Genomic DNA, 17,017 nt, shown 5'->3' with positions numbered 1-17,017 from the left:
TTGTGAGCAAACACATCTTTGCATTCAGACTATTATAGGTCCAAAGCCTTCTGATGTTGCTTCCCTGTGACAGGATATTTATAGATTGTCACGAGATGAGTGTACATGCTATAAGGACGCACCATCTCCTGACTTCCTGGCTGATTTGCACTACATTTCTCCCTTTTAACCAAAAGCTTATGCTCTGAATTTCCTTGCGTTCTCATTTTTTTTATGTTTCTCCTGCTGCTGCATCTTTGGTAAATGCCCAATTGGAAAAAATAACAACATAAGTTGGAACAATTGAGGTGTTTGCCTAATTGAGGGAAATACCTCAATTAGTTTTATATAGCTGTTGACAAACCTAAAAAAACTGCAGCATAGCAGCATTGATCTTGAAACAATTATATTCAAGGTTATATTACATCATTTTTTTTAAATCTCCAGTATATAAACAATCACATTACAGACTACTTGTTATTTTTGTTCAAAAATATTCCTAAACCCAGGAAATCTCATTAGCCCTCTGAGTATCATTAAGCACTTTCATATTGTCCTTATAGCATGTTTATCCAAATGTTCAAACTTTATGATTTCAGATTCTACTGATTGAAATGATTGTTTTGCTCTTTGCTGGTAATGCACAGCATTAATGCCAGTTACTCCATCTGATTCACTCAACCTTCTGGACTTTAAACCGGTTTACCACCTGTATTAGTTCATTAGAGTCTGGTAAAGTACATAAGATTTATATCATCTGTTAAAAGGGTACAAACTGAACAGGCTTTTGTTTACCCCCCCCCCCAGATAGACCAAAATACCTGACTGATACCAGAGATGGGGACACAGACTTGAGTCTCACATGCAGAGACTTGAGACTCAACCTTGAGGACTTAAGAGCTGGCTTGAGGTTTGGTACTTGTGAATAGTATTCATCTGATCTAATTATTTAGCTCCAGGACATCCCTGACAGTTCTAAAAATAAAAAAATAAAAATGGATGCTCTCCTTATAATGGTTTTGTATTTAGAATGCAGAAACCCCAAGTTTCTGTTTTTATGTCCAAACAAGATAATTGGGGTCATTGGAGTGGGTCTTTATACCGTGACACTCAAAATTAAAATGTGTGTAACATAAATAAAGGAGAGCTAAAAACAAACACAAGAACCACAGTCCACAGTAGAAAATCAACATTTAATCTACAGTTAGTTGGACAGGCAAACTGGAGAAATAGTCGTACTTCATTTTTGATCTCAACAGGTTTTTAGGCACAGGAACATACATTTAAAAATATCATATCTTGTAGCATATATTATTCTATGTAGCATAAAAGATTTTGAACATAACAAATGCACTTCATCATTGGCTGTACAAAAATACATCTAAATCTTTCTCTGCACATTCTGAGTGTGCGTGTTGCTGCGCATGTTTGTGTGTGTTCATGATGCAGGTATGAAGTTCTCGAGGTTTTGGATGAATGCACAAGTGCATAAATTTGGGTCTGGAGTTCCATTTCTTGCAGCTGTAGTTCAGCCAAAGTCGATCCGGGGTCGGTACTCAAGAACCATGGGATACGTCTGAGGAAGACAAGTTTAAAAAAAAAATTAAAAGAGCGGAAAAGATTTAGAGATTATTAGCTAAAATGAGGGGAAACACAAGGGGGTCTCTTAGAATATGCTAAACCAGCAAACTAAAAGCAAAAAAAAATAAAAAACAAACTTTTTTTTACCAGTTCCATAAGCAATACATGAATAAAAATATTTGTTAGATTTTTTTAGCCTATCCCTTTAAAATGCTTTCTGCAGATTTTTTCAGTGAAGTGTTTTGTTTTTATTACAACTTTAGTCCCCTATTGACTTTTATAGCAAATTCATACGTATTTTTGAGGTGCAGTTGAAAAATCAGTCGGCATTGAACGTTTGAGGTAAATTCATGTTTTTTTTTAAAGTTGTTGTACCTCACTGATGCTTTCTTTGCCTTTTAAACCTTCAGTAACAAAATAGCTCCTATGCATAATTTAGCCCCCTTCGTGTATTACAGTCTTTTTAGCGGGTAGGTTGGTTTGTGAACTTGAATTTATGAAAGTACGCAGCAGGATTTGTAAAATATTTTTCTAAAATAAATAATCTAAAAATAAATATTTAACTAATAATGAAAGAAAAGAAGAGAAGAAACATTTTATAATTAATTGAGCAACATTGTACATATTGCAGTACAAATACGAGAGATGTGTACATTCACTGCTTCCTGTTCTCCTTATTCTATCTATTTGGCATCCTTATAGTGAGGAGTTTCTTTTCTGTAACCCACTTTACCCTCAGCTCACCACTTTCTCTTTTGGATGCAGCTGTATTTTACACACTTCCTGTCTTTACTTGCAAAAATAAAATGATTCAATGTTCTACTCAAGTTATCATTAATTTACAAATATCATGATTTGCTTTATTGTAAGAATGTGGGCAGAATTATATTAAAACAATCTTACCTTTTACACTTTTTTTAAGTTGGTTTTGAATATCTTGTATTCCCTGTACCAAGAGATAAGCTTAATCTTTTGGACTTTTCAAAGCCTCTTTTTTCTTTTCTTTTAATGCCCACTGTCAAACCATCTTCTCAGCTCCTCCCAAAAATGTTTTGGCTTTGGGTCTCATCATTTGGCGCTCCCCATGAAATGTAAAGAATCGGAACTCATTCATTAGCATAAACCTTTGCATTTTTGGTGGCTAAAGTGAATCCGCTCAGACTTAGAACATAAATATAGACTTAGATTATTTTTTAAAATTATTCCACAAAAAAAAGCGAGTGGTAAGAAGTAACAGACTAGTAATGTACTCTCAAGGCAAAAAGTATTCACAGGCAAGGAAAAATCCAAAAACTGCAATATGTCCAGCCTAAAAGTCAATTGTTTTGTTCTAGTACTGATAGTGTGCAATCGACACGCTTTTCCAAAGCAAAAAGCTTACATCTTCACCGGCAACCTGCACAGTCTGCTGTTTATATATATATATATATATATATATATATATATATATATATATATATATATATATATATATATATATATATATATATATATATATATATATATATATGTATATATATATATATTTGTTTGTTTTTTTATTTGATTTTGTAGCTGATGCCTTGTAAGGTAATGTACCAAAGCTTTAAGCTTATATGCTCCGTCATAAAATCATCCTTCACTGGGGTAATAAAAGTGGAAGGTTTGGTTGTTTCAATTCTGTCCCAAAATGGCAAAAAAAAAAGAAAAACTACATCTGAAAGGGAAAACACGAGTGCTCCTGTAAGTAAACCTGGCAGAGTGAAGAATGCGTCTCAGGTATTTAAACTCTGTGATTTCCTGCAGCTCTGACCCGTTACTGGCTGTCATTTTCTTCTGGCTTTCAGCATTCTGCTGCATCATGACTCAAAAACAGAAATAAAACAAAAAAAAACATTAAATATTCAGAATTACTAAGCAGCTGTCAGGAAACTTAGGGTGTGAGAAGCTTTTGGAGATAAAACAGATGGTAAAATACTCAAGAGCTCAGTTCTTGTAACAAAATATTACTCAGATGATGACAGTATGGTGGAAACTGATGGCAGAAACAAATTTTAATAAAATGCTATAAAAAGTCTCTCTGAGCGGATAGAAGTTGGTTAAACCCAGATAATAACACAAAGGTGCTATCTGACATCCCAGCATGTTTCATGATGATCGTAAAAAATCAGAAATTTTTACAATCACAAGGTCAATGATTGGTCAGATCAGTAGTGTCAGGCACAAAACCGAAAACTTTAAGGATATTTAGCCTTTTTTTTTGGCTTCTGTAACATTAATTGTTATTTATCAAAAACAATGTTGGTATGTTTCTGACTTAAATTTTACCTTTTCTATTGAAAATAGAGGTTTTATTCCTCTATCTGTCTGAGGAGCACAACTTTAAGAAGGTAACAAGGAAGATCACTAATTTTAACATACAACAGTGGACGTTTATATCCATTCATTAAAAATTGTCTTTTTGGTGTATTCATTATGTTGATTTGGCATTTTTCTCCCGATGGAGGACACATATATAAGGTAAATTAAACTTAAAATAGCATTTCTGAGTATTTCTTGATTCAGATCATTGCAGACAAACAAATGCAGTTGTAACCCTTGCACTATCCTAGGCACTTCAACATTGGAAGTTGGGTCATTTAGACCTACTAGACAGTGTGCTGAACCATTTTTTCTTCAATGATTTGTGATCTTCACTGGTGTCCATGGATTACATGAAATCCTCTTCACCTTTATCCACCTTTGTCATGGTAGGGAGAACCCGTCAATGTAAGGGTGGGGTCATAGGATAGCACAAGGGTTAAAAAGCTTGAAGGTGTGAAGTAGAAGCAACAACGGCAGGCCACAAGCTCCCTGCTTCTCTCCATTCTGATGCATCCACTTGGAGACAATTAGATTCATGTACATCTTCATTTTCCTTAAAAAAGGACCACTGGGAAAACTTAAAACAGATCAAAAAGCTATCTAAGTGGAACTTTAACAACTGTGTCCAAACTTTTGACTGGCAATGTATGTGAAGACTTCTCAAAGTGTCACAAAATATTTTCGAATATTTAAACTAAATATAGAAATAATACTTCTCACATGAGTATTCAATGTAAGGAATTAACCAGGGTTCTGGGAAATAAAGATCAAAAACAAGGATAGCTTGTTACATCATTCCCTGTAAGCAGTTAATTTGTGAAACATTTCAGAAACTCAACAGAACCTGTTCTGAAAAGTCATTGGAGAGCTTCTATCATCTAGCTTACAAAATAAAACTTACATTATAATCAGAAAAAACTCATTTGCGATGTTCTTGTGATCAAAAAACAAATAAAAACCCAAACTGAGGACTGTTTTTCTTGCAGTTCCCCATCTACTAGCTTCATGCTGGGAAGGTTTGATGCAAATATGTAACATGGACAGCGAAAAAGAGGAAGAAATGATTAAAAGAACAAGACAAAGCATTGGCTTTTAGTTGAAACAGGAAAACATCAGCTTGTGCTAAAATGTACAGATTTTATCCTAAGTAATATATTTTTAAAAAAGGAGTGAAACCTACAACTAGAAGCCATCACTGAATCCTGGTGCGACAGAAGAATAAAAAAGATTTTAAACTAAACTAATAAGGAATTGAGGCTAAAATGTGCGTTGCACCATGCAAAAACAACATTATTTGAAGCCAGCTTTATAAACCCATTAGGTCTTGTGTTTTTTTTTCTATTCATTTTTTTCTATACTTTGCTGAAACGCAGAAGCGTTGCTCAAATGAAAAGGTTATGAATTACATATGAGGCGAGAATATTTTGAGTCTGAAAGCCTCCTGACACGCCATTGTGCTTGTCTCTGGTTACAGAAATGTGATCACTTTAAAGTAAAAAATATATACGGTATTTTGTCTGATATGGACTTATAGCACTAAAAATGTATTAAATCAACTTTTGCTCATATTAAGGATGCCCCAACTCCCATCTGAAAAACCAAAGGATTGTTTTTTTTTAAATTGCAAAGTTATTTTTTAATGTTCATTTGCAACACAACCACATAAATGTCCCCTTTTACTGTTTAAAATAGTGTAGCTCAGGAATTGTGCAGACAATACAATAATATCTTTAGACACTTTAAAAGATATATTTTTATATCCTAAAATAGGGTTATATTATTCAGTTTTTTTTATTGAAAAATTCCATTTTTACACCACTAACAATGAGGGCCCATTACATTTAAAACAGTTTTTGTAAACCACCACAATCTGAGTTTGTAAAGAACCTTGTGATGGAACAGTTCCTGTAATAAAACTAGACAGGGAAATGAGTCTAACAACACCAATATCCAGGTTATTTTGTATTGATTTAAACCTTGGTCATACTTTCACCTGCCTAGTCATAGCACAACTGCTACATTACTGTAGCTTTAGATTTCGGCCAGAACATTAAGCTTTCAGGAAGCACACACACACATTGCCTTACGTTCTCTCCACGTAGCCTCCATCGTGTCATGTAGATGAACTCCAGGGTGTGATCTCTGCCCATAATTTCTCCATTGCAAAGTACATCCAGCTGGATGGATGGAAAAAAAGGTGTTTTAAAGTAAGGCGAGAAATATTTCTAAATAAAATTCCATCTGCTCAAAGTAAAGATAATGTAACTTCTCATATCTAATGTGAAAAAAGAGGGGATGTTTTCTGTGGTCATACACGTAAGGCTGCACCAATTAGAACGTTTTTAGCTTTGCATGATGCCAAAAATGATAATTTTTGATGAAAATTGTATTCTTCTTTTATGTTTTTGTAATTCATGTTTATCTGTACACATTTGTCTATGTTGCTAATATTTTATAGTATGCCATTTCCTATTTGTTTTTCATCAGGTGATCTGAAAGCTTTTCTTTTTTATTCAATGTACTTTAAATTTGAAGAGAATATTATAAAATAATTTGTTTTGATGTGCAGAAAACTACGATACGTCTTGTTATGCTCCTTTTCATTCATGTATGATTGAACTTATAATGCATGTTTATGCATTAGTGTATTAATAAAATATATATTATTTTCCCATTCACTTAAATCACTATATTCTGACAAATATTTTAAGTATGCTACTCTTCCTTTTTTCAATCATTTTTTCCTTATTTATTATTTTTAAGATATAAAGGTATTAGGATTTTAAATTATGTGACCACAGAAAGACCCTTTATATGACCTGTGACTGTATAGACTCTTTTATTAGCTTTCCAGTTTGTTTCATAGATTAGTCATCTTAAAATGTAACTTTTCAATCTGTGAATGTATTAAAACTTGTATGTTTCTAAAAGAAAAAAAATCATAGGTTTCAGTATTAGAAAGTCCACTCACTCAACACCTGTTTTGGTGGCATTTTAAATTGCTGTTACCGGGACTTTCAAGTCCTTTTTCGAGGTAAATCTATACGTAAATCTATTAAAAATGTCAGAGAAGTAAACAAAGCATTAACGTCAATGTTCATAAAGGCTCAAATTAAATGAGATTTTAAAAAAAATCAATAGTTCTAAATATCTGTCATACTTATAGTATTTGAAAAACATCTCATATTGAGAACAGGAAATGCACGAGCTACAGCTAGTAAAACCACATCCTCAGAAAAACAATATTCCACAATAGTAAATCAGATATGCAGATTACAGTACGAAGTTTGAGGTCAATTATGTTTTCATCACAGATTTATGAATATTTCATGTCAAGCTTTTGAAGAATGTCAACGCACTCTTCCAAAGATAATTAGCTTGAAGGATAAACAAAAGGGAACATCGTTCCAAAAAATAACAAAAACTGAAAAAAGATTGACAGATTTTTTTTTTCCTGTATTAAGAATTTGAAAATGTGTTGATTACCTCATAAGAGCTCGGCAGCTTCAGTTTAAGACTGAGAAACTTCTTAATAGTTCCCACTGTGACTCTACTGGAGCAGCGGATGAACCTCTTCATCAGATCCTATTGAGAAGACACACAAAGTAAATTACAGCCTGAGGAGACAAGCTTGTAAAAAATAAACAGAAATAAGATCCTCAATATATCCAGATTCGTCTTTTTTTCTTTCTCTGAGTAAAATGGGTTAAAAAAATATTGGTTTAATGTATCACTAAATAAAAAAATTCAGAGCTCCTAATTAAAATAGAAGAGGAAAACACAGACCGTGACAGTGTTTTCTCCAGACTGTCCTGTGTTGCGGAGGCAGTCCAGACAAATGGCTATCTGAGGGTCACTTCTGTGATAGTCATCATCTCCCCCGCCGTCACCATCATCACCGCCGCCGGCACCACCATCGACACCACCTCCATCGGGTAGACCAAGTCGCTGACGCCTGGGGTTTTCTGTGAAAACCATCATTTATCAAGGCAAACATGATGGTTAACATGATAATGATGGCAGTAACCTTCAGGATCTGTTTTAATGTAGTAAATCAAACTTTAATACAAAAAAAATCATATTGTCATTGTTCAGCTGTCATTTTAAAGTAGTAGATTTTTAGGTGAATCTCCTAGCCGTTATCTTAACTGCAGACCGTGGATGGTGAGCAAATGAATGGAACTTGAATTCAAAAGGCAAAAAAATGTTTTTTGGCTAGTAATAATTAAGACAGTTCATCTTGCAGAAATAGACTTAAAGAAAGAGTTGTTGCATCTCTTCTGGGCCTACATATGAAGTTACGGACACACCGGACATGTGACGCACATTCAAGAATGTACTAAACACTAGTTCTTCAATGCACATTTACCCCATGGTGTTCACTTTGGACAAGCAGGGAGGGGTTTCTTCTTTTTCTACTGTTTACTAGCACTTACAAATCTCACGAATCTTGCTCCAGGCTTTTTCTTTCTCAGCTCTATTCTAAAATACCAAAGACTTGCCTTCATATAGTTCTTGCCGGGCACAATCGGCAATCATTCATTTCTCCTTCATGATAAATTTTCAAACAGTTGGCAATTCAATGAGTCCCTGACAGGTCAAAACTCGACCGGGTTTAACTTTCAATGTGCGTTTAATGGCCGCATATTTTGTACTTAGACAGTCATAGCATCCTTCCATCCCATTTACGTGCGTTTACAAAGACTTTTCATTGGAAGTGGCTACATGAGCTCATGTTGCCGAGGGTGATGTGAATGTAGCTTTTAGACACATCGTGGTGGAAATGATTCAGACATATTCTATATTTGTCAGGTTTCTTTGACAGACAGTTCACCTTGGCCATTTTCTTTGGGCTGGTTCTTCTTCCAGAATTCCACTTCCTGCTTTTCTTCATCTAGTTAAAATGAAAAACACAGAAAGATGTAAGGAAAGCATTATCAGATTTGGGAAATGTACACAAACCTAACTTCAAACTCTGTTAATCAACATGTGTTAGTCTGCTCATCCAAAGGTGTATAAGTTCACAAAAGATATGAGTTTAGTGCAACTCAAAACCAAATTTTGTTCAAGAAAGCTGGATCAAAAGTTGATTTAAATGTTAAAAGTCAAAACTGCATTCAACAGAACTGCGATTTTCAGTGGAAAATACAATGGTTCTTGCTATACACAGTAAAACAATGTTTTCAGATGTCTTCATGGACGATGTTGTTGAGCACGGAACTAGTTCTTTGAGAACTTTACGCGTCAAACTTTACAGTAGGAGTTTACATGAACTGGTTTACGCTCTAAAATGTTCCACAGATAGTCGCCATGGAACCATCTGGGAACATCTGTCAAAGGGTCCTCACTAATGCGAGGAGAAACATCTATAAGGTGGCTGTTGCTATGAGATTGCAAAAGTTTAAAGGTAAAAAAACAATGTACCAGTATCTAACCAGCACCACTATACAAACAAACCTATCACTTCCGCTCAGTTCTGACTCTTGGAGCAAACTCCAGAAACTCTCTGAATATTGAGAACTTTTGCAATCTCTACACATAAACAGCTCACACAAGTTTACCACACAGACATTATGCTGCATTATGTTCACATTACTGGCTGTGAATAAAATGTGGCCCCTTGCATGAATGTATTTAATTCCCAATGTCCCATTTACACAGATGAGTAAGGTCTGCAAGAAATACTATGATATGCAAAATGAAGAGACAGTCTTGAAAATGAATGCGGCCAGATTAATCCAAGTCGGTAAGATTAACAGGTTGGGTAGCACATGCACTAAAAAATAAATGATTTTTCTCTCTTCTTCGGTGTAGATTTGTGGAATCCAACATTCACACAGTTAAACGTGAAGGCTTGACCCCACTTCATAGAGGTGTTACATCTTCACCTTAGCTCCTCCTATTGAGCTTCTGCCACTCAAAATAATCTAAAACTGATAAAGAAGTACTTAAATTCTGCCAAGAGCAAGTCGTATCTAATAGATCTGTGACATCAAAGGTTTGCTGCAGCAAAGAGCACAAACTTAAGGCTTTTATAGACATATTGAAGTGTTGATTAAACACTACAAGTACAGTTTGCCTGAGTGAGGTTTCTTTTTCTTCATTTTTGAGAATAACTTGAAAGCAAGCTGAGTTTGAAGATTAATACCTGTTGCCACATGTTGGTTACCTGCTCTACTTGTTTCTCAATCTGCATAAAACACTCTATTCATTGATTTGAACCCTTTAACCAAACGGTTAAAAAGGTGATCCTTGCATTTAAGTCTCCAGCGATTACTTAACATTTTGACCCACATTTGAACTTTTAACTGTTACTGAAGTCTGGCTAAAAGGAAGTGTTTCTCGTTGTCTCTCTAACTTGTAGTAAATGCGTAGCAGAGCAGACACTGTAAATGTGTTTTTATAGCTTCAACTTGAACTCAAACACCCGACTGGCAAAAAAAACAACAAATATTCAAACGTCTCAGAAAAAATTGTTTCCATATTTAGGATTTTGTTAGTCAGGTCTGGATATATTCATTTATCAACTGAAACACTCTTAGATGCAAGCAGGTTTTCATAGTTTCCCCTTTACTGGATTAACCTTGAAATCCTTCTAATGTACAGTTTTAGCCATTTATGGGTAACTGTTTTGACTGTGTTGAACCTCTCTGGATGTCATTTTAAATCCCTCTTTGGACATTTGCTTGTAAAATTTGGCTCAAACTCTAGAAAAAAAGAAAGAAAACCTGTTTTTGTGTGTCAGAGATGGATAAATATAATGGATAAAGTAATAATCTGACCTTTAACAGTATAGGGATCCAGGTATCCCCTACTTCACTGTCAAGCACAGACAACAAAAATGTGTCTTTCATTTAAACTTTATGAACGCATTTGTACATTTAAGCACTAGTACATTTAAGTTTTAATAACAATTGTTGAAGTTGCTGGGCCCATAAAGTATTTTTAGGAAGTAAAATCCTTATTATGGCGTGTGTGGCGCAGAGGTACAGGGGCCAACCTCTGATTGCATTTAGAGAAAAGCGTCTTTGTGCCATTATGAAACACTTTACGAACGATAAATGAAGTTTATGGTGAACACACAAAAGGTCAAAGTTTTACGGTGTGTCAAGGACAGTGTGTTATTTAGGTGTCACCAGCGATGTCTCCACTGTTAAGTACCCACTCCCATGAAAATTGTGTTTTTGGTGTTTTTAATTTTGTTTGTGTAATGTCATGACAAAGCGTTTCCGAACCTCCCAAAGGTTCATAACCCACTAACTGTGTTTATCAGGTCTTTTTCTTTGCAAAAGCAAAGGCACTAATAATTCATTGTGGACAACCATGTGGGCTCCGCGGAGAAACAGCTGGCATCTTCTCTCAGGAAAGATCTCATGAGCTACTTTGGTTTTCTGTCACTGTCCTTTTATAGTTAAACAGCAAGTAACACAGACTCTCAACAGTTCTCAAGTCTCTCACAGTTTCATCATTTGACTCACTTTCTCTGAGTCCAGGAACTAGCTTGAAGATGATCTCCTCCAGAGTGTTGTCCAACCTGTGAATGTTAGAGAGAAGAGAGTACAAATATTTCATTTTTAATAAAGTAGGCTCGATTAAAGAACAAAAATGCAAAAGCAGCAATGGGTGACTCATAGGGGGGGGGGGGCTCCTCCCCAGAAAACATTCCTACTGCATTGCAAAGCGACATCTTTAAAACTGCATAACTCTTTCATAATGGAAAAGAAAGTTATATAACAAATAAAAGTAAGACCCCCTTTTAAAGAAAGAAAAACACCAGTTCAGAAAGGCTGAAAAGGACAGCATTAGAAAGAGATTGTATGAACAAAAGGAATAGACGGATTTACCTGAGCATCTCCAATGGGTTGGTCTCATGGACCTGAATGCCACACTTAGGACAGTCATTGCTCTCCTCAAAGTGCTGCACAATACAGCTTTTACAGACTGGAAGAAACAACAGAAACATATTTTACGGATTCAAACAACATTGATCCTTGCCAAAACTTTGACAACGAAACAAATTGCTAATGTAAAAAAAAAAGCAGAACAGACTTTGTAAAAGCACCCCAAAAAAACAACTTTTTAAGCAAAATTCCAATACTTAATACTGTTCTATTTGGATTCATCTTCTGATTTGCACTGTAGTTATATCTAAGTTCAAATAAAGACTACCGGTATTAGTAAAAACAAAAAAACAACCAGTTCATCAAAGAAATGGCTTATTATCATTTCATCACATTCAAATTACAAAAACATTTAAATTAAACCTTTTAAAAACAAGTTGCATCACCAATTTTGACAATGATTAATCCAAAACTAGAATAAGGAATGCTTTTTGTGGAGTTTCAGTCATTTTTCCCACTACATGACCCCACTGGGATTGTCAGTAGGGAGGACTGATAGCTGATAAAATCAGCAAGAATCTAGCAATAACAACATCTATACAAATAGTCACTTAATCCGTGAACTCTCATTCATTTAGGCATAATTCCATCAAAGAAGTAAATTAAAAACCAACTACTTTGATGGAAGTTGTGTACAAAAAAGTGTTTAAACATGCTTTATTGTTTTGCGAAATGACATTTTTAAATATGCTTGAATGTTATATAGATATCGTCTGGGAAGTTTTCGTTTTTTTTGGACTGAAGAATCTCGGCGGCAGCTAAATATTTAGGGTCAGGGCAGTTCATTCAGTGTTGCCACTGGGAAGACCCGTATAGCCGCCAGGAAAACCACTCTGACTGATTGCAGTGGTTTCTGTTTGATTTTAAGCAGTGTCGCTCTGTATCCACTCAGCATTCAGACTCAAACTGGGGGGGTTGGTTTGCTCCAACATAGGGTGGATGTTATACGACACAGTACACAGGGTTATGGTTTGTGTGTTTCACTCACATGTGTGCAGGCACTCGGTGACTGTCGTTGGTTTGATCAGGTAACCTCGACAAAGGTAACAGGTGATGAAATGGTTGAAATCCCTCACCAGGTGTTTCCTTCCTGTTGCAGCCATATTTGGAGTTTTTCAACAAGTCTGTTTGATGCTGCGGTTCAGGAGACAAAGCTGAAGGGAAGCGACTCCCCTGAGCTTAAGGAGAATCAGACGTCCATTTAAAGCAATGAGGAATGGTAAATTTATGCTTTAGAGACTTCTTATTTATTTAGTTCTGCTGAGCTATTCTGATGAGTATTCACCAGCACTGTCTAGCGAGTCCAGGGTAGAGGACTTGTGCAATGCTAGATCCTACTGTGTGAAGTCCTGCTCCATTCTTGGATAGAATTTATAATCCGTTCTTCAGGAAATGTGCTATTCCATCTTCGATGAACCACTTTAGTGCCATTGGGCAAAAACAAAAAACAAAAAAAAAAACAGGAAACTATCTTCAGTTTTTGGAATGTCTGTTTAGACAAAGATGTTTTCAGGAATCTTGGAGCATAGATAGACAGCTCTGATTCCTTGTGTGTCCCAGCCAAAGTGCCATTTTAAATCCAAGAGAGGTCAAAGGTGAATTATAAAGAGGCCTTTATCCCAGTCAGATTATTGTCACAATGCTGATTCATCTCTTGTTTCTAATCTTCTGGAAGGACAACAATTATTTGAACTTCCGTTTGACATAAAAATTCAACCTAAAAAGAAGAAAATATAAAAGTTAGTAATCGAGTTAACACATCATTAATATACAATTACATGACCATTCAACCAACAATACTGCTGCAACTCTGACCTAAATACATCCTCTCTAAGACTACTCTTACTATGAATAGCTAACCTCTCTGACTTGTCCCCATTCCCTCCCCATTTTGATGAATTTGAATGAGTTTCAGCTCTTTTGCTTCAAATATGGATACAAGAAAAAGTGCTAACATCATGAACACCCGGATAAGCAGAGATGCAGCTTCAATTGTCATCAAGGTGGTTGAATTTTCTGCTCTGACACACAGAGTGGGATCTACAGTAAACACCTGGAGGCCATAGCCTTCAGAGTAAACAGCTATGTCTATTCCATCTCACACATTTTCAATGGTCTGTCATTAATTGATGGGAGAAGACAGTTTGATGGTCATCATCAAACAGATGACTGCTGTCACCAAAACCTGAACATTTTCGACAGCGATGCTTGGGGTTGATTTATCTGATGCTTCATGAAGGCACCATGAGCGAGGTAGAGTGACCTGTCACCGCTTCATTTTATTATTCCAATTTTCTCAGGTGATGAAACATTGGAAACACAACAATAAATGATGGAGCCAGATGTGGCCAAGAAAGGGAAGCAGAAGAACTGTGTTTCAAGGGGGCACTTCAGAGGACTGGAGAGGATGCAAATGCAAAACTTCGATCAGTTATAGAAGTATGGGTTTTTGGAAGTTTGCAATATTGTGAGGTGAGGTCTTCCCACCTAAAAGACCAAAAGACGTCTTAATGAGTATTTCTTTTCCTTAAATATATATATATATATATATATATATATATATATATATATATTCATTTTATTTTCAATTTTCAAACAGGAATTTAAAAAAACACTAAATTCTTTTAACTCTCTTCTCCTAAATAAATTATCTATTTTTTTTTCTAAAAATGTTAATGCAACTATGTGATGCCCTAATGAAATGTCTGTGACACGAGTTGATTACTTTCCCAGCATGCCTTTATAGTTTTACTTTGCAATCAGTGATCCCATCAACAGCAACAGCTGAAGCAGCCTGCTGGTTCCTCTATAGTACTTCCCCTTTCCCCCATCCAAGTATAACACTGGTGTGAGACCTGATCAGGGCTAAATTTGGGGGAAGCTGCCTTAAATTTGAACAGCTCGTTGAAAGAGACATTTTGGAACATCAGGCATGTTGTCACTTTAAACACCCAAATAAATGCCATCAAACATGCTTTTCCAGCATACAACAATTATAATTGCAATCTATCAGAGAGACATGTAGTCAGCTCAGTATTTCCTGCAAAACTGTGAACTTCCTTTGCAAGCAAATATTCCTGTCATTGTCTACTTCCTGCAGGTAGGCAGGAGCTCCTTGCCTGTTCCCACTGTTTTCTCCAGCTTACACTGCAGCCGTTCACAAAAGCACGTGCTTGTCAAGCTGCCTGGTGACTCTGCAAAGACAAGGTGGCTGTCTGCATGAGCCTCTGCAGGACAGAACCAGTACAGCTAACAAATGTACACATTATGTAATGTCTAAGGCTAGAGTGCATGAATTAAAAGGGGAAGTGTGCACAAATGCACACAAACACTTCCTCTTGATGAACTACATCTTAAAGGTACATTTATTTCAACATGACCTGAGGAAATATTTCTATTTAATGATACAAAACTATTTAATACTGTCAGATGATCTTGAAAGAAACATACATTTAATAAATAATTCTTTTTTAAAATGAACTGTTAAGAAAAATAGATTTCCTCAGGTGTTTCTCTTCACTGACAGCTGGCGTCATTTTTGCGCGTGCGTGCTTTGGTGTGTGTGTGGGGGGGGGGGGGGGGGGGTCAGGTGTGCGAGTAGTGCTGGCGTCACGCAGGGCTGGATTCCGGCAGCTTACTCACTGCAGGCTTAAACTACACCCGGACAAACATTCCGGACCGGCCCGGTTCAGCGCGGTTCGCGCTAAACGCTCACGTGCGCAGCCCCGCCAAATCCCCCCCACGTCCGTCAATGAGCCATTTCTTCACTCGGAGCGGAACCTTTCGGCTCGTCTCATTACGAATGCGCGTCACGTTCTACGTCACCTGTGTCCAAACAACATTTTAGGGACGACACTTTCTTTGCGGTGACGCAGCGATGTGTGTTCGGTGGCTCGCGCGCACTCGCCGTCGCTTATTTTAGCCCCTATAAACATACGAGCCCAGGTGCGCACGCGCATCGAAGGTAAAAGTTGTAAAGCGTTACGTGACGGTCCCGTTCTCTGTAAAGGAAACAAAAGCACGCTTCTTTTGCGTTAACGCACCTTAATCCCGCATGTGCGCGCACATGACGACGCACTTTGCCCAAACGGTTGGGTATAGAGGGGAGGGGGGATGAGGTCCAGCCAGTAGCGTCAAAGTTTAGCTGAAACGCAGGAGACGCTGATGAATCCTCCATCCGCTCAGAAATAATCCGAAATTCTGACACGTTCCTCACCTCCGTCCACACTTCGCGGAGTTACGGATGCCGCGGCAGGGCAGGAATGTCCACCATGACACCGCCCGGTCCTCCCGATCAGTCTGCCATGAGTATTAAAGAGAGAACATGGAACTGGTCGGCACGGATCTGCCCCAGTCCGCCCAGCAGTCAGTCAGCGAAGCAGGCAGCAGAGAGCAGCGGTGGGCGGGGAGCCACCAGGAAGGCAGGGCTCGGAAACTGAAAGCGATTGTGTAACAGAATGGCCCACGACGCGCACACGCGCACAGGGACACACGCGGAGCTGGGGAGAGATGAACAGCCTCTGCATGTCTGTTTGTCCTCCCCTTGTTTTGAGCATAAGATGCAATTTCTAACGACAGTAACCATCACGATCAACGACACGGATGCACCACGTGATGGCAGGGACAAGCCAGCAAAATCGCTTTGCCTTTGCAGTGAATAAAAGTTCTTAAAAGCAATATTTTAAAATCTTTCAAATTAAAAAAAATCCATACTTTTGAAAGAAGAATGTATTTTTTAAACCACAATGTAAACTATCTCTTGTCTTGTTGGTTATGAGGTAGGTTCTGTCTCTTCATCTGCTATTTTTGATACCTCCACACATCACATGTGGTGTCACATGGGTTTCACCTTCTTAATGTAGATGTTATAGCTAAATGTCAAGTGCAACTGTTCCCAATATATCCCTACTGGAAGTCTTGGTTCACTGTTCTGCAGCCTCTTTGGACTATGATTTACTTATTTCAATTGAAACTTAAACATGCCCCCTCCGTTTTGATTCTGATACCAGTTCATTAAGGTTTAAGATGAAGTTGTTTTCAAAATGTTAAAGAGTTATCTAACTAGTTCTAATTTGATCTACCCACCTCCATCTTTGTTCTGAATAGAAAGTTCACCAATAAATAAATAAAAACCACACTCCTTTATGGGGAGAAATTTTTAAAATACCCCCCAGGTCCCCCAAAATCTTTGATCATTCATTAAAAAAAGTTTT

General features: G+C 36.9%; 1 protein-coding gene across 2 annotated transcripts; it reads right to left on the bottom strand.

Annotated features, from left to right (window-relative positions):
• Nucleotides 1-1,153: 1,153 nt before the first annotated feature.
• Nucleotides 1,154-16,224, bottom strand: pcgf5 (polycomb group ring finger 5). Of its 2 annotated transcripts, XM_011484258.3 has the most exons (10): nucleotides 16,021-16,224; nucleotides 15,848-15,948; nucleotides 12,793-13,521; nucleotides 11,748-11,844; nucleotides 11,382-11,437; nucleotides 8,738-8,797; nucleotides 7,690-7,868; nucleotides 7,390-7,488; nucleotides 5,991-6,080; nucleotides 1,154-1,555 (listed from the first exon to the last, which is right to left on the bottom strand). In XM_011484258.3, exons 3-10 carry the CDS (start codon nucleotides 12,905-12,907, stop codon nucleotides 1,508-1,510), a joined length of 744 nt encoding a protein of 247 aa, XP_011482560.1. In that variant the 5' UTR covers nucleotides 12,908-13,521; nucleotides 15,848-15,948; nucleotides 16,021-16,224; the 3' UTR covers nucleotides 1,154-1,507. The 2 variants fall into 2 exon arrangements, with proteins under 2 accessions (XP_011482560.1, XP_004077323.1); XM_004077275.4 differs by lacking the exon at nucleotides 15,848-15,948.
• Between the last annotated feature and the right edge of the window lie 793 nt (nucleotides 16,225-17,017).

The sequence above is a fragment of the Oryzias latipes genome, chromosome 15 (assembly GCF_002234675.1).
Source record: "Oryzias latipes chromosome 15, ASM223467v1".
NCBI classification, from domain to species: domain Eukaryota; kingdom Metazoa; phylum Chordata; class Actinopteri; order Beloniformes; family Adrianichthyidae; genus Oryzias; species Oryzias latipes.
This window is presented reverse-complemented; position numbering and strand designations above follow the sequence as displayed.